The sequence below is a fragment of the Motacilla alba genome, chromosome 19 (genome assembly GCF_015832195.1).
Source record: "Motacilla alba alba isolate MOTALB_02 chromosome 19, Motacilla_alba_V1.0_pri, whole genome shotgun sequence".
In the NCBI taxonomy this organism is placed as follows: domain Eukaryota; kingdom Metazoa; phylum Chordata; class Aves; order Passeriformes; family Motacillidae; genus Motacilla; species Motacilla alba.
This window is the reverse complement of record NC_052034.1, coordinates 11,100,504-11,120,940: the sequence shown is the minus strand read 5'-3', so window position 1 is coordinate 11,120,940 and position 20,437 is coordinate 11,100,504. Positions and strand designations below refer to the sequence as shown.

Genomic DNA, 20,437 nt, shown 5'->3' with positions numbered 1-20,437 from the left:
GTACCAGAGGTGTCTGTGGCAGATAATGCCCCACTTGGTCAAAGTAGAGCCTTGGATCCATGAGATTCCATTGTGTAACAATGGTCTTCTGAGGTCCAGAAGGCTGCCCTGGGTCCTTCCATGTGCCCATTATCCAAGTGGCACCTGTGTTCCATGAAGATCTGTGCTGTTCAAAATTGAAATATTTTCCCCAAGATTCCATTGTGTCACTGTTGTCTTCTACATTCCATGATGGCAAAAGTGATGTAAAATTGATGGCACTAACTTACAAGAGATTCCATTTGTAACAATGTTCTCCTGTGCTCCTTCAGGCTCAGCTATGTCACATTGAACGCTTGCTTGCACGAGCTCTGGAAACATTCCATTAGACCCCAGTTTCCATGAGGCCCTTCTGTGTTAAAAATTTACTTTCTTCCATGAGATTCTATTGCTTAACAATGGTCTCCTGATTTCCATTGGGCCCAGTGATGTCATAATGGACACTTGCTTCCATGAGCAGTGGCAATGTCCCAGGGGCACCAGTGTTCCATGATGCCCAGAGGTCTTACAAGTGACAGTTTTTTCAAAGAGAATCCATGGAGTCACAATGGTCACTTTGGTTCCATGAGGCCCCACTGTTTTCACAAATGATACTTGGTTCCTTGGGATTCCATTGCCCCACAATTTTCTCCTGGATTCCAAGAGGCCCTGCTGTGTCACAACAGCCCCTTGCTTCCACCGGCCATGGCACAGTCCCAGTTGCACCTGGCTTCCATGAGGCCATGTTGTGTTCACAACTGACACTTGGTTCCATGAGATTCTATTATGTAACAATGGTGCACATGCTTCAAAGAGGCCATGTTATGTCACAGTGGACACTGAATTCCACAAAAGCTGACAATGTTCCAGTGGCACCTGTGTCTCATGAGGTCCCACTTGGTCAAAGTACAGCCTGGATTCATGAGATTCCATTGTGTCACAATGGTCTGCTGAGTTCCATCAGGTTGTGCTCTATCACAACAGACACTGAGTTACACATACCCTGGCAATATCCAAGTGGCACCTGTGTTCCATGAGGCCCTGCCATGTTTGCAGTTGACACTGGGTTCCCCAAGATTCCAGGGCATCACAGAGGTCTCCTGGGTGCCATGAGGCCCTCATGTGTTTACAATTGACACTTGGTTCTTCAAGATTCCATGGTGTCACTGTGCTCTCCTGTTATTTATAAGGTCCTGCTGAGTCACAATGGTCTCCTTGCTTTCACCAGCCAGTTGGTCCCAGTTGCACCTGGCTTCCATCTGACCATGCTATGTTCACAATGGACAGGGGGATTCATGAGATTCCATGCCATTACAATGGTGTCCTGGCTTCCATAAGATTCCATTGCATCACAATTGTCTCTATCGCTCTATCAGGCCACACCATGAAACAGTGGACAGTTGGTTCCATGAGATTCCACGTTGTCACAATTGTGTCCTGGCTTCCATGTGGCACTGCTGTATTTAAAATTGACTCTTGGTTCCCCAAGATTCCAGGGCATCACTGTGTTCTCCTGTGATTTATTAGCCTGTGCTGTGTCACAATGGACAATTGCTTTTTCGAAGCCTACATATGTCCCAATGCCACTGGGTTTACATGAGGTCCCACTTGGTCAAAGTAGAGCCTTGGATCCATGAGAGGCAATGGGCCTCTCATGGCCCATTGGAAAGAGTCCCAAGGAATCAAATGTCAATTGTCAGAACAGAGGAGACTCTTGGAACCCAAGAGTGACCATTGTGGCTCCATGGATTCTCATGGAACAAACTGTCACTTGTAACACAGCACAGCCTCATGGAACGCACATCCCCCTGGGACATTGCCAATGCACATGAATGAATGTGTCTATTGTGAAGCAGCCGAGCCTCCTGGAACACAGGAGAACATTGTTACAAAATGGACTCTTCATGGAAGCGTCAACTCTTTTACAGCCGGCCCTCTGGAACCCAGGAGACCACTGTGATGCAAAGGAATCATGGGGAAAAAAGTTTCAGTTTTGAACAATGTGGGGTCTCATGGAACACAGCCAGGCCACTTGGATAATGCCACAGCATGTGGAACTCAGTGTCCTCTGTGACAAAGTGTCGGGTCTCGAGCCCACCCAGGGATGCCAGATGTCAGGTCTCCTGCCCATCCAGGGACGCCAGATGTGGGGTTTCACATCCCGGATTGGGGTGACCCCAAAAGATGGAAAAGTTTCTCCTCCAACCCGTGCCTTCAAAGAAAGACTCAGTAGTCTTCTGTTGTCCGTTCTCAAGGTTGTTTATTGTTGGTTATCTAAAAGATTCTTCTCCCTGAACTGCTGTGGCCCGTTCAGCAGGTCAGACAAAGGCACACTGCCCTCCCAGGGGGCTGGTGCCATCTTTTATATCATATATTACGTGTTACATGTTTATACCTTTTCCCCAATGCCTACTATCTATATTGAATGGTGACTTTCTACTCTAAACCAATCTGAGAGTGCCAACATCACCAAAGACATGGAGGCTAGGAAGGAGAAAGAAAGAGGACAGGGCACACCCAAATCTCTCCATCTTAGATCTCCTTACCCCCATGTACAAAACTTGGACCCCTGCGTACAAGGCTTAAAACCCCCTTGTACAGCACTCAAAAATCCTTCCTTTCACTTTGTGACTACTTCTACTACAATACCTAAACTTGTGTGTGTGGCTTGTAATTCTTCATACAGAGTTAGTAATTTGCTCCACGGGCTAAGATCAAAACCCCACGTGTGTCTTTGGCTGCATGCCAGGGTCTCAGAGCCCCCTGCCAGTGGCTCTGGCCATCCAGGATACCCAGAGGGATGTTCTGGATTCCGACAACAAAGCACAGCCTCAAGGAACTCAGAAGACCATTGTGATGCAGTGGAATCTCATGGATCCAAGGCTCTACTTTGACTAAGTCGGGCCTCATGGGCCACAGGAGCCACTGGGACATTGCCAGGCTTAGTAGAAACAAGGCTCAGTTATTGCACAGCAAGGTCTCATGGCACCTGGGAGGCCAGTGTGATTCAAAGGAATCTGATGGAAGCAAGTGTCAATTGTGACACAGCAGGGACTCACAGCACCCAGGTGACAACTGTGACCCAATGCAATCTCTGGGAACAGAGTGCCAACTGCAAACAGAGCGAGGCCTCATGGGACACAGCTGCAAGTTGGATATTGTCAGGGCAGGTGGAACTCTGTGTCCATTGTGACACAGCACAGGCTTATTAATAACAGCAGAGCACAGTGACACCATGGAATCTTGGGGAGGCAAGTATTAATTGTAAACACAGTCAGGCCTTATGGAAGCCAGGAGATCACTGTGATGCAATGGAATCTAAAGGAACCAAGGCTCTGCTTTGAGCAAGAGGGCCCTCATGGCACACAGGTGTCACTGGGACATTGCAAAGCCTATTAGAAACAAGGCTCCATTATTGCACAAAAAGGCCTCATGGCATCTGGGTGGCTACTGTGTCGCAATGGCATCTGATAGAAGTTTTCATGGAGATACTAAACGACCTCATGGCACCCAGGAGACCTCTGTGATGCCATGCGATCTTGGGAAAGCAAGTGTCAACTGCAAACACGGCAGGGCCTCATGGAACACAGGTGCCACTGGAATATCCCCATTGCTCATGGAAGCAAGTGTCAATTATGACACAGACAGGCCTAATGGAACATAGGAGGTCACTGTGATTCAAGAAAATCTCAAGGACACCAAGGCTGCATTGTGACACAGAGGGCCATCATGGAACCAAGTTAATCACTGTGAGGCAATAGAGTCTCACGGAACAAAGAGTAAGTTGTCAACACGGCAGGGCCTCATGGATCCCTGGTGTCAATGGGATGTTTCCAAGGCTTGTGCAAGTAAGTGTCCATTGTGACACAGCTGGGCCTAATGGAACACAGAAGAACATTCTTAGACCATGAAATCTCATAGAAGCAAGTGTCAACTCTTTCACAGCAGGGCCTCATGGAACCCTGGAGACCACTGTGATGTAATCAAGTCTTGGGGAAAAAAATTGCAATTTTAAACAACACGGGGTGTCAGAACCCATGACATCCCTCTGGCTGCCCTGGATGGCTCGAGCCCCTGTTAGGGGGCTCAGAAACCTTGGCACAGAGCCCAAGACCCCTGTGCCTTTGATTTTAACATATGAAAAAGTTACCAACCCTATATGAGGACCTGAAAGCCATAAAAGTTTAAGTAGAATAATAGTTTGTCACAGGGTGGAAAAGTAGAATTTTGGGATTTTTAGAATGGGGGTTCCGGGTCCCAAGATGGAGGAAATAGGGCGGCCTTGCCCTTCTTTCTCCTTCTCCCTAGTCTCCTTCTTTTGGGTTATGGTGGCACTTTTGGATTGGTTTAGAGTAGAGACAGACTGTCTAACATAGGTGATAGGTATTGGAAAGTAATTCTAAATTTAGTACATGTAGTTTTTAGTATAAAAAGATAACACCACCCTGAGGGCAGGCAGTGTGCCTCGGGCTGACCTGCTGAACAGGCCTCAGCAGGTCAGAGAAAGAATGTATTAGATAAGAGAAAAATAAACAACCTTGAGAACGAGAACAGAAGAGTCTTGGCTTCTTCTTCGGTCTAAGGGCTGGGAAAAGAGACTTTCTAACACCTCGGGGTCATCTCAACCCCAGAGACCCCGACAATGGGGATTCATGGAACACAGGTTCCACTTGTGTACTGCCAGGGAAGGTGGAACTAGGTGTCCATTGTAACACAGCAGAGACTCATGGAAGTCAGAAGACCATTGTGATGCAATGGAATCTCAAGGATCTACTTTGATTAAGTGGGACATCATGGGCAACAGGTGATCCTGGGACATTGCCAGGCCTAGTAGGAACAAGGTTCCACTTTTCAAAGCATGCTCTCAGGGCATCTAGAAGGCTACTGGGTTGTAAAGGAATATGATGGAAGCAAGTGTCCATTGCAACATAGGAACACCTCATGGCACCCAGGAGACCACTGAGACACAATGCAATCTCTAGGAACCAAGTGGCAACTGCCAACTCTAACCACTAGACCTATCCCCTTACCCTAACCCTCTGCCCTTCTCCATCACCACTGCCCCACCACCCTTGTCCTCACACCACGAAGCACTGCAAGCCATACTGCACTGTAAGGTGGAAGTCGAGGTCTAGGTGGTGCTCAAGCATGCTGGAAAACATCTTTCTGAGAAGAGATGTCTTCCCAAAATGCAATTTTTCATTCTTTCCCAAAGTTTGTTGTTAGCCTGCCACCATTTTGGGAAGGATATCTTGACTCACCTGCCCGTGCCACCATCGTGAGTGTATCTGTAGTGACTTCTGGCCAATACTGCCATCTTGAGAGTGGTGTGATGCAATTTCTGGTAAATCCTCACCCTCATGAGAGTAGCACTACAAGTTTGTTCTGGATCTGCCATCTTGACTGCTATGGCACGCGACTTCCTGTCACGCTCGCCATCTTGAGAGTGGACTGATGCCAATTCCTGGCTCGTCTACCATCTTGAGCACAATGTCATCACAGAATCACAGAATCACTAGGTTAGAAGAGAGCTTTAAGATCATCTAGTCCAACCCATGCCCTATTACTACCTCAACTAAACCATGGCACTGAGTGCTGCATCCAATCTTTTTTTAAACATATAAACATATCAAACAGGGATGATGACTCCACCACCTCCCTGGGCAGACGATTTCAGTTCTTTATCACTTTTTCAGTAAAAAAAACTTTTTCCTAACATCCCACCTAAGTTTTCCTTGGCACAGCTTAAGAATGTGTCCTCTCGTTCTGTGAGTTGTTGCCTGGAAAAAGAGATCACCCCCCACCTGACTACAATCACCTTTCAGGTATTTGTAGAGAACGATAAAGTCACCTCTGAGTCTCCTTTCCTGGACCAGCCTAAACAACCCCAGCTCCCTCAGTGGTTCCTCGAAGGGCTTGTGTTCCAAGCCCTTCAAGTCATATGACTTCCTGCAGCCAAAGCCCAACAGCACATGGCAAGAGCCCTCCCTCCTCATTTGGCTCACTACAACTCTCCTCAGCCACTGCCGCTGCAGCTGGGTCTCGCGCCTTGTGCTCCCAGGCACTACGTGTGCGCCAGGGCCAGCAGGAGGCAGCGGCAGGCATGGAAAGCGCCTCTGTGACGCTTTGACAAGTCACTCACTGCCCGTGTAAGGATTTCTTAGTTGCAGCACCGCTTTTTAGCTGCAGGTGGCCGCAGCGAGTCGTTTAAGTCATGGAGCATGTGCCCATTTCTTAGTTGCAGTACAGCTTTTAGTCTGCAGGGGACACTACTGAGTCATTAAATAGCAAATATGCGCAGTACCTCGAACTTACCACCAAGTGGCAGCAGCGATTTGAGTCCCAACCAAGATCTCAGACTTTGTCTTGGAGTGACACACAAAACGCTTTTTGTTTGAATACACAAAACTATTTCTATTGCCTTCATAGAAATCATATTTTCTCCCATTTCAAGCCCTTTCGTGTTTAAATTATATATACAAATGGTACACTTGTATTTTCAAACCCTATATATAGGTATTTAGAATTTCTTATACTCTTTAGATCCTGCATATAAAACAGTAGATAAAGGGTTGTGTTCAGAAATCAGTTTTTATAAAAATTATTTATATGTATAAAACGAAAGAAAAGTTACAATTTTTAACTACCCTAACCATTACCCCTTACAACTGCACCTAACCCAGCAACTCAGTGTCTCAGGAACAGTTCAGAGGCAGCTCCCAGGAGCCCAAAGCCAGCCAGAGCCATAACTCCTGGCAGCTTTCATCTCGTAACAATCCTCCAACGTTCACAATTTTAGAAGGCATAATCCCACTTTTAGCCCCAGGAGTGTGACTGTGAATGTTAGCTCTTTTCCATAGGAAGGAAAGCCTCCCAACCCACTGTCTCAGGGACAGTTGAGACACAGCCCCCAAGAGTCCAAGGCAAGCCAGAGCCTGGTAGATTTCATCTGGAAGGAATCCTCTGATATTCACAAGTTTAGGAGGCAGAATCCCATTTTTTGATTACAGCGCCTGACCATGAATTGATGGCCCTTTTCTATATGAAGGAAGGCCTGGCAACCCAATGTCTTGTGGGCAGTTGTGTTCCAACCCAAACCACTCCATGATTCTATGACTGGTAGTGCTTCAAGAAGTCCTGCTGAAAGAGTTCAGGGATAGGGGTGCCACTGCAGGCCAGTAACTGCACTATCATCCCAGTGCCTGTGGCTGGGCATGGGTCAAATGGCCCTTTCTAGGTGTGGTGAGAACACCCTGAAAGCAAGTTATCTTTCCTCCTGAATGTTTGCAGCAGAACACAGAAATTAAGTTGATACTAACATAATTGCAGGTTTTATTTATCTGAGTCTGCAGCTGTCATGAGCTCCAACCATTTCCTGCTGCTCAGTCTTTTGGTCAGTGCCCAGTCCCCTACACTCTCCTCCCTGACAGTGCTCAGCACCATCCAGGATTGAGGGTCACCATCTGACACAGAGCAGCAGGACAGCTCAATGTGCATAGCACAGGCATAGCCCTGTGAACAGCCTGCTTGGTCATAAACACCCAGGATGTGCATCTGGATCTGCACGCCAGCCCCAGAGCCACAGAAGTGATGGGCACACATTGAGCTGACAGCATCAGCTACTGTTTGTTCTAAGGCTACTTTCTTAATGTTACTGTGGGTCCCAGTGACTTTAGTGTTGTCATCCACACCAAAAAATAAATATCCACCCTCAGTTTTTGTAAAGGCAGAGATGTATTTAGGAAGGCTTTTTTTCTGATGTATTAACAAGCTACTCTTTGCACTGCATTCCTTGAATTCAATATCTGTTGCCTCTCTGAAAGGCAGGACCTCCACAATCAGCACTTCATCTTTCTTTATAAACCTGGCCACAGTATCTTGGATGTTGTGCTCTTGGATGTTCAGAGGAGTCTCTTTTGCTTCCCCATCAAAACTCAGATGAGCTCTCTTGAGGGTCAGTCCATTCTCATTGTGGCACTTGGCACAGTTTTTCTTCCTCAGGAATGCAGGAGCTTCTCTGGAAGTCACAGAATAAACCAATGTGCCAGACCTATAAAGCAAACCAGTGGTTAAGCTGCAGAGGTGCAACTTTGCAGCTGCACCTCCCAGCTCTGGGCCTCCACAGCTCCATGTTTTAACAAAAAGCAGCAGGTTACTCCCCTGCTGCGTCCATGCAAAGTATGGATAAGCCTTACTTCTGCCAGTGCAATCCCTGAGGCTTGTCTCCATGTCTCCACAAATGCCAAGCTCCCTGAAGAAGTAATTCCTGTCCTCATTCTCCATTCTCAATATTCCTCCTCCTGAATTCAGCAATGCACACACACTGCTATGGAAAATACTTTTTCTGTTTTCTGATTGCTAGACTTCTTCCTTCTGGAACTCTTTCCTAAAAGTGTTTTCCCAATTAGTACCAACACATCAGGATAGTTCGTGGTCAAATCAATCAGCAGCTGCCCCTCCTGGCTGGCCATCCTGATCCTAAAATGATATATTATTAAAAACACTTCATGATTATCACAGAATTGTTAGGGTTAGGAAAGCTCTCTGAGACCATGGAGTCCAATTGGTCCCATAAGACCACCACTAACCCATGTCCCTCCCCACGTGCCACATCTACAAATATGTTAAATCCCTCCACAGACGGTGATTCCACCACTGGCCTGGGCAGCCTGTGCCAAAGCTGCAGAACCCTTTCACTGAAGAAACTTATCCCCGATGTTCAACCTAAATCTCCCCTGAGAAAACTCGAGACTGTTTCCCCTCATGCCACTCCTTGTTCTGTGGGAGCAGAGCCCAACCCTCTCCTTGCTTGCACTTTCCTGTCAGGGACTTGTGCAGAGCAAGAAGGTCCCCCTTGAGCCTCCTTTTCTCCAGACTGAGTCCCCCCAGGTTCCTCAGCTGCTCCTTATCAAACGCGCTCCAGACCATTCCCCAGCTCCACTACCCTTCACTGGACATACAAAGAAGGGCATACACACAGTATCGGGACGAAGAAAACTTGGGAAAAAAGAAACATTGGAAAATGAAAGTGAAAATTAAAATCATTTATTACAAGGGCAGTCAGGTCTGAGCGGGCTTGGTGCAGAGGCCGCGGATTAACGATAGGAATTGCTTGGGCGCTCTGGCACTGCCCTGAAGTCACGTCCAAAGTATATCCCCGCCTCCCGCAGGCGCGGCCGATTTTTCCCGGCCCCCGCGGTCCCTGAGGGCGAAGAACCCCGCCCCGTGGGCAGGGTCCCTTGGGTGGGCAGGGGCGGCTGCGGAGCGGGCAAAGCTCCGGCTCGGGGCCGCGGCCGCTGCACAGGGCGAAGGGGCCGTCCTGGGCTCCTCTTCCCTCCCACCCGCCCCGAGCCAGCCCCGCCGGGCGCTGCTGCCGCCTGTCTCGGGCTCGGGGCCGTCCCCCGCCCGCTCCAGACAGCGCCGGCGACCGGCAGGGAGGAAAGTGTGGAGAACGGGGACCGGGCACTGACCGAACTTCCCGGGGAATCGGGCTCCGGACCGGCTGCGTGGGCGCCGCAGGCGGCGAGTGCCGGCACAAGGCTCCGTTTAGCAGAAACTTCCTTTTCCTTCTCTTCCCGCACGGCCCCTCCCCACCCGGCCGACATCGTGCTCTGCATGTGTATTTCAAAGTTTAATTTTAAAAATATTCTATTCAGTGCTAAAATAACTTTCCACTTCCACGCGCGGCCGCGCCTCCAGCTTCAGCAGGCTCGATCACGGACTCGGCGGGACATGCAGTGGCAGCGGGGGGAGAGTGGGGCTGGGGGGGCAGCGGGTATTGGGGGGGCGGCAGAGCCCCAGGGCGGGAGCGCTTCCCGGGAGCTCCAGCACCCTACTGCTTCCTTTCCCACCTCGGGGATAGCGGGTACCTAGGCCGGGGCAAGGCCCTCCAGCACAGGGCAGCGCCTCCCCCTGCTCTGCCGGCTCCCGGGGGACTGCAAATTCCACTCGGCTGGAGTTGTGCTCCGAGGCAGAGCCGAGGCCGGTCAGTACCTGCCCTCCAGGAGGAGAAAGCACTCCCCTCTTTCCCAGCATGAATGGCTTAAACTAGCAGCTTATTGCACAGCGTCCCAGTGGGTCCCTGCCAGCCAACCCCTCACTGCCCCCCACACCCTGACCACCACCTGCTCGCACAACGGAGTGAACACATCACCCAGAGCAGGTGGAAGGTGGCTCTCCTGTTCCCAGCACCCAGGGGAAGGGCAGGCAGGGGAGCCACAAGCAGGCAAACAGCATCTGCCAGTGTCCTGGGGACCATGGAGAGCAGGGAGCCCCATGGAGAACGCCTCCACACATGCACCCCCCCCAGCAGAGAGCCCCAGCTCTAGCGCAGAGAGCAGGGAGAGAGGGAGCCAATAAATAGAGGCAAATTTGCAGGTACTGGCAGCAGCCCCATCCATCGGGCAGGGCAGGGCAGGGCAGGGCAGGGCAGGGCAGGGCAGGGCGCACTTGATGCGAGTGGTGGGAGCCCCAACACTGGGGAAGGGGCAGGCTGGAGGGAAGCGCTGGTCCTGGGGGGCCAGGTGGTTCTGCAAGGGGCTGGCAAAGGTGCCGGGCCAGGCAGGTTAGCTCTCCGAGGCTGTGTGGCACACAGAGTTCTGGTCAGCACAAAATCTCTTCAGAGGTGGTGCACCAGAGTCCTCATCCTCTTCAGTTACCTGCAAGAGCCAGAAGTCACAGGCAGTGACACCGAGCTACGCACAGCTAGACAAGGCTATGTCACACCATGGGAACAGACTCCAGGGCACCAGAAATGGGAACCCACTCCAGCCCTGGAGCCTGCCAGAACTGTCATTTTCCCACACCCCCATATCCTTCCCTCACACTTCAACACTTGATCTGAACCAGGGGATTAAGGCCAAAGCTCAGGAAACCAGGAGGTTCTGGGAGCTCCCAGGGGGCACTTCGGGACTGCAGAGGAAGTCCATCCACCAAGATGCTTCTGCTACAAGAAGCAGCAACAATGGTCAAAGGGCCAATCTGTGTCCATGCACATTTAGAGATGGTTTGAATCCCCCTTCCCTTACCTGAGTCTCAAGGGGGACTGGCTCTTCCTTTGTGAGAGTGGGAGGCTCATCTGCCACTTCTGAGGAAGGCAGGGAGGGCTCTGGGGAGAACAGGTGGGTCAACAAAAATGCAGACCCAGCACCCAGGTCAGTGCTGACCCAGGACAGACCACCTAGCTAAAGAAGCCCCGATGCTCTGTCAACTTCCAGCAGGGCCAAAGCCACCCACTGGACCACCAACAGCCCTGGAGGGGCCTTCCCTGAGCCCACCCATCTGCCTCCTCCCTTCTTGGCCCAGCACCCACCTTCCAAAGTCTCCTGCCCCAGGGTAGGAGGCTGCGAGTCGTCTGTGCGGAAGTCAGACGTGTGGGCAGGACTCATGGACTCACTCTGCTGAGGACTGGGGCTGGAGTTGGGACTGCTGTCCACCTTGAGCTGGTATACATCAGACAGGGAGCTCTGGTTGCTGTTCTCATCTGCAGAAACAGCACCTGGTGAAAAAGAGCACCTTGATGCAGGGGCACAGGCAGCCCAGGGCGGCACTGCAAGCTGAGGTCTTGCCAAGAAGGCAGAGCATTGTCAGAGAGTTAAACAGGGGATTCACTGTTCTACATCAGCCTAAGGGCTATGCCTCAGTCAGGCACAGGACTGAGTCCTCCAGAACACAGTAGGAATCATATACACAACTAGCCATGAGAGAGGGAATGTTCCTGCCCTGGAAATGAGAATGAGCACTGCCAAATCCCACATCTGCAGCTTAGGAGGGCCCTGGGCATCCAAGGGCAGGAATCTCCTGCTGTGTACCATAGTTTTGTTCCTCCTCTGTGAAGCAACACAAGGAATAATGCTCAGCACCTGTCTCCCAGTGAGGAAGCAGGCAGGGCACACACCTTGCCAAAGTGCAGACCTGCAACATAACCCCACCACATCTCCTGGGAGTGCCAGCAAATTCCTTATTTTCCTTAGCCGCACACAAAGCAGGGGCTGGGCAGATGTGTACACTACTTCAGCAGTGAGTCTGGCGCTGCTGAAGCCTCTCCTGGCTGCACCACAGAGCCTAGACCAAGAGCAAGGCCAGGGACAGCCTTTGTCCCTTCACCCTAACTAAGTCCATGTAAGTAACTGCTGGAAAAACAAGCTTGGCTGCAGGTGGCTATTGGCCTCTCCCCAGCAGAGCATGGAAAGGGGGGATCAGGAAACCCTACTCCTCCAGTTGGCTGTGAAGCTTCCCACAGAAGATAACAGAAAAAGCCCATTAAGACTCTAACAGCAAAAACGAACAGTTTGGACAATCCAGAAATGGACCAGCCCAATGCCACAGCTCAACTTCATAGCTCTCCATTCCATGCCAGTGCTCAGAGGCAAGCACTACTCTTCCCCATACTGGCAGCACACAGAACCAGCAATATCCCAGCTGCTGTACAGCCTTGGAGACTTTCTCCACGTTGAAGAGAGCTCAGCCCAGACCCACCTTGGAACTCCAGAAGGAGGGAGGAGTTGGCAGAGGTGTCAGCTGGGAAGCCATTGGGTTCTCGGGCCGTGCTGCTATTCGATTTGGATTTCTCTTTCTTGAGGAGAGAAAGAAAAGCACAAACACAATGTCAAAGAAACACATGCTGCTCCAGAGGAGCCATTCCCCTTTCTGTCTCCAGAAGCCCAGAGGGATGTGCTCAAGCTGGCCTTTTCCCTTAGCTCTGGGGGCACATTCTTAAGTGAGAGGCAAAACTCCGTCTATGAAGGGACTGGGAATCAGGAAAGAGAGGAGGAGCTGACGCCTATCTAGAAATGACACTGAGTAAAGCAAATCTTTGGAGGAGTCAAGCAGAAGCAGGAGGGGGCTCAGGGGAGCTTAGGGAGCTCAATAATTCAGGGGAGGCTCAGGTTGGCTCAGGTTGGCTGAAGGGGCTCTTTGGGGCTGGGGGGTGCCCAAGAAGGCTTGACAGGGACTCATGGGGCTTCAAAAGGGTGGGGTTTGGGGATCAGCTTGGGGAGGGATCAGAGGCTTGGGGGCACTCAGGGGATTCTCGATTGGGCAGGAGGGGCTCGGTGGGGCCTCAAAGGTGCTTAGCAGGGCTGGGAGGGCTCAGCGTGAGCTCGGGTGCTGGCTTGGGGAGGGTTCAGGGGTCGACTTGGGAGGGTTCTCAGGGGTGTTTGGTGGCGTTCAGCGGAACTGGGGGGGCTCGGAGGTGGCTCGGGGGGCTTCGGTGGTCGGTAGGGCTGGAGGAGGCTCAGAGCTCAGCTTAAAGGGGGGTTGTTAAGGGAGCTAGGCTGGCTGTGGCTCCCGGCTCATCTCCACGCGTGGTACCTACCTCCTTAGTGTCCGCCACTGGCACCCACTTGAATATCCGCAGGGACGTGTCGCCCACCGTCACCCACTTCTTCTCCCTGCGGGACACAACGCTGACGGACCGGAGCGGGCCTGGAGCACCAGGGCAAGAAACCTCGCCATCCCGCCACGCTCCGGTTGGCCCAGAGGAGCGTCAGTTCAGCACCGCGCAGCACTCCCCCCACCCCCCGTACTCTGATTGGCTGGACAAACCGCCCATCACAGGCTCTTCCCTCCCCCGCCCCGCTCCCATTGGCCGCCGCCCCCCAGCCCGCACCCGCTGGTTGGGCGCGCACTCCCGAATCGCACGCCGCGGTACGGTGATTGGCTGCGCGCAGGCGGCAGGGCCCTCCCCCCCGCGGGCCCGCCCTCACCATCTGCGGACGCGCTCGATGGCTGCCATCACCTTCTTGATGTCATCCTTGGCGCGGCTGCGGGTCTCGGCCCGCACCGAGCGCCCCGACATGGCGCGCGCAGCCCCGCAGCACCGGCTCCGCCGCACCCGCCGGCGCACCCGACCCCGCGCACGCGCCCTGCGTGGCCGCCCGCGCGCTGCGCTTCTTGCGTCACCACGCCCGACACGCCCCGGCTGCTGCGCTTGCGCAGGCGTACACGCCCTACAGTGGGCACGGAAACGACGCGCAGGCGAGGCGACAGTGCACCGCCATCTTCCTTTGGGGCAGGTCTCGCTGGACACCACTGTGAGATGACTCCGAGATCCCGGGCCGGGGGGAATGCAGCACCGTTACAGCACTACCCCGTTCCCTGCATCAGAATCCTCACCGTTTAGCATCAACACTGAGCTTTGGCAGCTCTCTTGGAAAAAAAAAAAAAAAACAAAAAAAAAAAAAAAAAAAACAAAAAAACAACCAACCAAAAAATCTACACCAAATCCACACAACTGCCATTTCTAAGCTCAGGAGAACTCGTAGGCATTGGCTTAGCAATCAATTTCATGGAATACTGATGATCTAAGCCCAGGGGAAAACAACACAAAAGTGTGACACTGGGAGATGCCACGGTCCCCCCCAGCCCTGTCCTGCCTATCACAGAGCACACAAGGAAGGACCCGGGCACTCTTTTATTACTGCTGTTCACAGTTATTAAAAAAAAAATCCCCAAGCTGCCTCCTGCTGTACAGGTAGCTTAGTGCTTCTTGCCATAGATGGCAGCCAACGCTTTGCGAGCGCTGGAGATCTGCTGCTCCAGCCTCTCCTGTGTGGCTTTGTTCCCAGTCTTTTTCAGCATGGCCTCCATCTCCTCCACCACGGCACGGTGCCCGGCAGTGTTGTGGAAGACACGGATAGTGCGGTCCCCACAGGACACAACATAGCGGCCGGTGGTGTCAAACGCAAGGTCTGTGATACAGTGGCTGTGCACACCAAGAAAACGCTCCTCCTCCTCGCCACGCCGTGTGTTGTACACCACAATGTCTGTGCTGCCTGCCACAGCAACCGTGCGGCCGTCAGGGGACAGGGCAATGCGGCATGGCTCCAGCACTGCACACTGCCCTGTCAGAAGCAGGTATGGGTCCTGCTGCTTCTTGTACTCCACCTCTGTGTCCCAGAATTTCCATGTGCCATCCTTCGACACGGTTGCCATCCTGCAGCCAAGAGAGCACAGTGAGTGCGTGGAAAAAGGGTGGCATCTCTTACCCTGCTGGGCCCATGAACCAGGAATCTTCTGTGGAGAGAGATCTCTTGGGAAGGGTGAGTCTATACACCGTCTATACACAGTCTGTGTTCTTTTTCCAAAGCAAAAAAGCCTACCACTAGACTAGGCTGCTCCAAGCCCCTTCCAGCATAGCCTCAAACACTTCCAGGGATGGGGCAGCCACATCTTCCCTGGGCAACCTGTGCCAGGGCCTCACCACCCTCACAACCAAGCCTTTCTTCCTAATATCCCACTTAACGCACTCTCCATCACTCTGAAACCATTCCCCCTTATCTTGTCACTCCGGGCCCCTGTAAATAATCTCTCTCCCATCTTTCTTGTCAGTTCTCTTCAGGTCCTCTAAAGCCACAATTACATGACCTGAAGCCTTCTATTTTCCAGGCTGAGCAATTCCAATTCTCTCAGCCTTTCCTCATACCAGAACTGCTCCATCCCTCTGATCATGTTGGTGTCTCCTCTAGACTCATTCCAGCACCTCCAAGTCCTTCCTGTGCTGGGGAGCTGGAGGCAGCTCTGCAAGTGGGGTCTCACCTGAGTGGGGCAGAGGGGCAAATTCCACTCTCCCTTGTTACCCACGCGCTGTGGGATCAACCCAGAGGAGTTTCTGGGCTGGGTCATGTCCACCTCTCACTAGCGCACCCCCAGGCAGCTCTCAGTCTGTTCACCTCCAGCTTGGATACCGGGGACTGCCCTGCTCTGTTGGGGTGGCCAGTCGGGAGTCTGATGGCTCAACCTGGACACCCCAACCTTCCCAGAGAGAGGTCCCACAAAGAACAACTTTCTAGGGGTCTCAGGCAGTCCTTCAGCCGCAGGGTAACCTCAGCAAGGGGCAGGCAATTCAGCTCTTAGCAGTGATTTCAGCTCTTTGTGACTTCAGCTCTGCCTTGCGAGGTGTACCCTGGCCAACACAGGGACAAAGAGACAGGAGCGCCATGTAGTTATTCCATAGAGGTAGCCTTTATTCCAGCACCCTGCAAAGGAGGCCAGGGACAACAACTCCCCCCTGAACAGGGCAGAAGCAGAGGTTTTTACAGGGAAAAGTGGGGGTGGTACAAAGGGGAAAAACCAATCAGTCCCAACAAACCTACATGGGCTTCAAAGCATGCTGGGAACTCAACATGACCAAGGAGGATTTCTCAGTCCAGGAGGGTTTGAGAAGATCTTATCATAACCCATTCAAGGGATACCTCTCCAAGCAAGAAGGTTGGAATGCCTATCTGTCTCCACACTGATGCAGGTGCAGCATCAGCACTTGGTCTTGTTAAACCACACGAGATTCCTATCAGCAGGGAATACACAGGTGGCACGAGCCAGATTTGGCTCCCCAGAGCAGTGTTTTACCCCCTGCAGCTCAGTGGTGCAGCTGGTGAACCATGGAAAAGATGAGTTTACATGTCCTTAGGGTAACTCAGAGCAGGTAACACACACATACCTCCTTGAGTCGTTGGAGAAGGAAAAGGATTGTACACCAGCAGTGTGGCCTTTCAACTCAAAAGCCCTGGTCACCTCCCTGAAGTCTCCATTCTTGCTGTAAGAAACCTCCCACACCTTCACATCAGGGGTAAAGCCACAGGATGCCACAAACCTGTGTGAGGGAATAAGCAGAGACACAGATTGCCTCTTACAGAGAACCTGAGCAAGGCAGGGCCACAGCTCTGCAAACCAGTCCTGACTCCTGCACTCAAGTCTGGTCAGCTGAATTTCCACTTTTCCCTGAAACCCGGCTGGTAAAGGAAACACTAAGGAAGGGCACCAGAACAGCTCAGGAATGAGAAACTCTCCGGTCAAAGTAGAAGAGCTCAATGCTTTTGATCCCCAACCTCCTCACGCCAGGAGCAAGGCATATCAATCTACAGCAGCAAGTGATTTTCCCAAAAAACAGATCTCACAGAAATAAAACCTTTATTTTTATAATTAACCTTTAAGAGGTCACAGACAAGTTCAAAATGCTGTTTTCTTTCCATAGGCCATTTGCTCTGTCCCACCCCTGCGACCTGAGGCAAAGGCAGTTCTGAGGTTACCAGAACAGCTAAGCTGAGGCAGGATGGCAAAACAAGAGTGCCTGACCCCACATCAGCTCCATCTCCTGGGAGGCCAAAACACCTTTTTAAACTGTGGAACCCTCAGAAAATTGCATTACAATAGCAACTAACTGCCAATGGTCTGAACTGATGCTATTCTGTTCGAAGGAGCAGCCTGGAATCCTGCCTGTCACTCACCTCCCACAGGGTGACACTGTGGCATAGGCATTGTTCATCTGGTTGGTGTTAATGCTGGCCAGGACTTCGCCCTTTGGGCTCCAGATCAGGATGGTGGTGTCACTGGAAGCTGTCATGATAAACTTCCCTAGGGAAAAAAAAGGCAAAGATCAGGAGAGCCCCCAGACCTAACACTACCACAGACTCAATGAAGCCCCAGGATAACCTCTCCCTGCAGCTGGAGAAAACCAGCAGCAGCACCAAAATCCAAGGAGTATCAGTCTCCTAGGACAGAGTAAAGAGCAGTATCAGAAGACTCAGCTCCTCGTTATGCCTCAGTACTCCCCTGACTCCTGAGCAGGCAGCAGGCACTGAGCCCATGTGTGCCCTGTACTCAGGATGCTGAGCCCCACAAGCAGAGCTGGGAGACCCATGTGCAGCCCCACTGGGCTGTGCCACAAACAGGAACAAACACTCCACCTGATCTGCATGCCCAAAATCAGCTTGAGGATAAGCACCTTTCAAGCTGCGGATTGCAGGCAGGCAACTGAATCCCAGCCACAACACGATGATCCATGATCGCTGGTTGAACCCATGCTGGACTCCTGCTTGTTCACACTTCCCCTTTGCCACCTCAGCCCAGGCAGGGAGTTGCCTGTTTACCTTCCAGCTACTTGTTGCAGGTTTAAGTTTTCACTTTCACAGCTCAGTCTCAGTTAACATTTTCCCTGCTCTCCTATTAAAGAGGTGAATTCACATCCACCTGCTTCCAACTGCCACTGGCACATACCTGACACATTAATCCATCAAGCCCTCACCTCACCACTAAAATGTAATTTCCACCCACCCACTCCCATCTCTGTTCTAGATGATCCCAGAAGTTCAAGATAGACCATATTAACTCACTAGAGAGATTTCTGACTGGTTAAAGAGAGACCAGCAGCCCAGAGAACAGCGATCCTCTCAATATTGAGACCAGACCTCTTTGCAACAGCATCCCTGAAAATGTAAATTAAGAAACTGTGCATATCGGGGAGCTGGTTACAGGGATATTATTGGTGTGAAAACAACACCTTTTGGTTCAGTCAGTAGCAAATTAGGTTAAAAAAAACCTAATAGACTACAGATTTCAGTACTGGTGCTGTACACAGCCCTGAGAATGCCAAAAACTCCAACACTTTGAATCCAGCAGCTTCACAAGGAAATCAAAGCTGATCTGGAGAGGTGAGCAGCTATTTCCATACCTGTCTCTGCAATCCCTATGTTAATGACAGGAGCCTTGTGCTTCTTTGGGAAGTCCCCAGAAGTCGCAGTGAAGGTAAAGCTGCCATCATCCTTCTTGGTCATCTTGTAGACACGAATAGTCTCAGCATTGGCCAGCCAGACAATAAAAGCCCTGTGGAGGGACAGGCTCTGAGCCCCAGCTCAGCCCAGGCCACTCAGGGGCAGCTGGGAAGAGGATATGCTGCCAGGTAAAAATATTTACAAGGGCACCAAGTTCTCTCCCTGTGTTGGCTGAACTGCAACACTGAATGAAAAAGAATGAAATTTATTATCCACACCAGGAAACAAGATCTCTTCCTCTATTTCTAAAAGAGACCACTTCAAAAAGCCAAAACACATTCTTCCGCCAAATTTCCCACCCAGCAAGAGCTCCCCTAACCACTGGAGAGACTCAGCAGCACATTCCAGCTGCAGAGTCAGCTGGCAGTGACCTCTACAGGTACCTTCCATGAGGGCAGCAAGCTGGGCACAGGGATATCTGCCCTGAAAACCACATTAACCCACTAGGAGCTGGACTAGATGATCTCCAGAGGTCCCCTCCAACTCCAACTACTCTGATTCTGTGATTAAGTGCCAGCCGGTTTCAGGAAAGGCCATGGATCAGTGATATCGTGATGACCCAGTGAGAGATGCTGCTCCACTCATCCCAGATCAACACCACTGATCCCACCAACGCTTGGCCGTGAGAACTGGCAGCTCTGCAGGACATCCCGGTGCCAGTACAAGGTCCAGCCCTACCGTGAGTTGGGGCTGAGGCGGACAAGCGTGGCGTGGTCCAGCCCCATGTTGGCGCGCAGGCAACGGTGCTCCCGCCCTGCCAGGTCCCGGGTGCTCCACAGCCGCACCGTGCGGTCCTCAGAGCATGATGCCAGGTACTTGCCGTTGCTGCTGAAGTCCAGGCAGGTGACCGGGCTGCTGTGGCCCTGCAGACAGACAGTAGTCACGGACGACGCGTGAGGGGATGGGGAGGAGCAGTAGGACACCGGCACCGGGGGGGGTGGGGGGAGGTGGGGTTAACGGGGCACCGGCGGGACCCCAATATCGAGGGGACACCGATACCGATGAGCACACTGGCATCAGCACCGGAAAGGCACCCGTGCACACGCGGCACCTTGAGGGCCGCCACCAGCAGCCGGTGTGCGAAGCTGTGCTGGTGCGGCTTCTCCCTGCGAGCCCTCGCCGCCGGCTTCGTCTTCCGCGGTTCCTCCGGTCTGGCGTGCCCGTTCGCCCTGGGTCCTGCGGGAGCGGAGGGGTCGGTGGGTGCGGTTCGGCTCAGCTCCGCTCCGCGCTGCCCGGTGCCCCACTGTCCGCACGGTACTTACCGTCCTGCGGGGCGGTGGGGGTCTCCCGCGGAGCAGAGCGGTGCAGCGCGACCGCCAGCAGCAGGACAAGCATGAGGACTATGAGGGCGCCCGGCAGCACCGACCCGCCCAGCCCTGCCGCCGCCTCCATATTCCCGCCGCCGCGTCAGCGGCCGGTACCAGGAGGGGAGGAATTTCCGTGTGCGCATACGCGACCCCGGGAATACGCGCAGGGCGGCCCCTGGCGGTGGTACTGCACCCCCCGCCCCGGCCGTCCCTTATTCAGCAACGCACAATCCTCTCCTGATACCCTCCTAACCCCTGTTCTCAACCCCTGCCTCCCACAAGGCCCCGTAACCCCCCTCAGACCTCCTTCTAACACACTCCCCCAGCACCTGAACTCCTCAGCCCGTGCCTTCCACGAAGCCCGGGCTCCTCTCATCCAAGTTTCTACGTCCCCCCCACCCTGATCCCTGCCCTCATGCTCCCCAACCCCGGTTCCCCTCCAGTACCTGCTTCCCCAAGCCCCGGCCATCACCCCCTGCCAGCTCTTGCCGCTGCCTTCCCTTCCCTTCATCCCCCCTGCCCCTAGCCCCGGACCACCCCCCGACAGCCTCTTTCTTCACTTGC

At 52.6% G+C, this 20,437-nt stretch overlaps 3 protein-coding genes across 5 annotated transcripts; all 3 read right to left on the bottom strand.

Annotated features, from left to right (window-relative positions):
• Positions 1 to 7,431: 7,431 nt before the first annotated feature.
• LOC119710002 (schlafen family member 12-like) lies at positions 7,432 to 9,646 on the bottom strand (the record flags this gene model as incomplete). The annotated part of the gene is made up of 2 exons (XM_038158451.1): positions 7,432 to 8,068; positions 9,489 to 9,646. Coding segments are annotated over 2 exons (795 nt in total), but the record flags the coding sequence as incomplete, so codon positions are not given.
• BCL7B (BAF chromatin remodeling complex subunit BCL7B) lies at positions 9,635 to 13,935 on the bottom strand. Of its 2 annotated transcripts, none has more exons than XM_038158223.1 (6): positions 13,725 to 13,935; positions 13,334 to 13,409; positions 12,496 to 12,592; positions 11,330 to 11,515; positions 11,046 to 11,125; positions 9,635 to 10,676 (listed from the first exon to the last, which is right to left on the bottom strand). In XM_038158223.1, exons 1-6 carry the CDS (start codon positions 13,814 to 13,816, stop codon positions 10,584 to 10,586), a joined length of 624 nt encoding a protein of 207 aa, XP_038014151.1. In that variant the 5' UTR covers positions 13,817 to 13,935; the 3' UTR covers positions 9,635 to 10,583. The 2 variants fall into 2 exon arrangements, with proteins under 2 accessions (XP_038014151.1, XP_038014152.1); XM_038158224.1 differs by having other exon boundaries at positions 11,330 to 11,500.
• A 481-nt stretch (positions 13,936 to 14,416) lies between these two features.
• Positions 14,417 to 20,266, bottom strand: TBL2 (transducin beta like 2). Of its 2 annotated transcripts, XM_038158221.1 has the most exons (7): positions 19,829 to 20,266; positions 19,618 to 19,742; positions 19,245 to 19,429; positions 18,467 to 18,618; positions 17,244 to 17,370; positions 16,457 to 16,609; positions 14,417 to 14,953 (listed from the first exon to the last, which is right to left on the bottom strand). In XM_038158221.1, the coding sequence occupies exons 1-7, from the start codon at positions 19,956 to 19,958 to the stop codon at positions 14,497 to 14,499; spliced, it is 1,329 nt and encodes a 442-aa protein (XP_038014149.1). In that variant the 5' UTR covers positions 19,959 to 20,266; the 3' UTR covers positions 14,417 to 14,496. The 2 variants fall into 2 exon arrangements, with proteins under 2 accessions (XP_038014149.1, XP_038014150.1); XM_038158222.1 differs by lacking the exon at positions 19,829 to 20,266 and having other exon boundaries at positions 19,566 to 19,701.
• Between the last annotated feature and the right edge of the window lie 171 nt (positions 20,267 to 20,437).

Coding starts and splice junctions, on each gene's coding strand:
- TBL2 (XM_038158221.1), bottom strand. CDS start 19,958: ATGGAGGCGGCGGCAGGGCTGGGCGGGTCGGTGCTGCCGGGCGCCCTC. Junction 19,743..19,828: donor CCCCACCGCCCCGCAGGACG/GTAAGTACCGTG, acceptor CCGCTCCCGCAG/GACCCAGGGCGAACGGGCAC. Junction 18,619..19,244: donor CGCCTCAGCCCCAACTCACG/GTAGGGCTGGAC, acceptor GTCCCTCCACAG/GGCTTTTATTGTCTGGCTGG.
- BCL7B (XM_038158223.1), bottom strand. CDS start 13,816: ATGTCGGGGCGCTCGGTGCGGGCCGAGACCCGCAGCCGCGCCAAGGAT. Junction 11,126..11,329: donor GGGGCAGGAGACTTTGGAAG/GTGGGTGCTGGG, acceptor TGTTCTCCCCAG/AGCCCTCCCTGCCTTCCTCA. Junction 10,677..11,045: donor CAGTCCCCCTTGAGACTCAG/GTAAGGGAAGGG, acceptor TGGCTCTTGCAG/GTAACTGAAGAGGATGAGGA.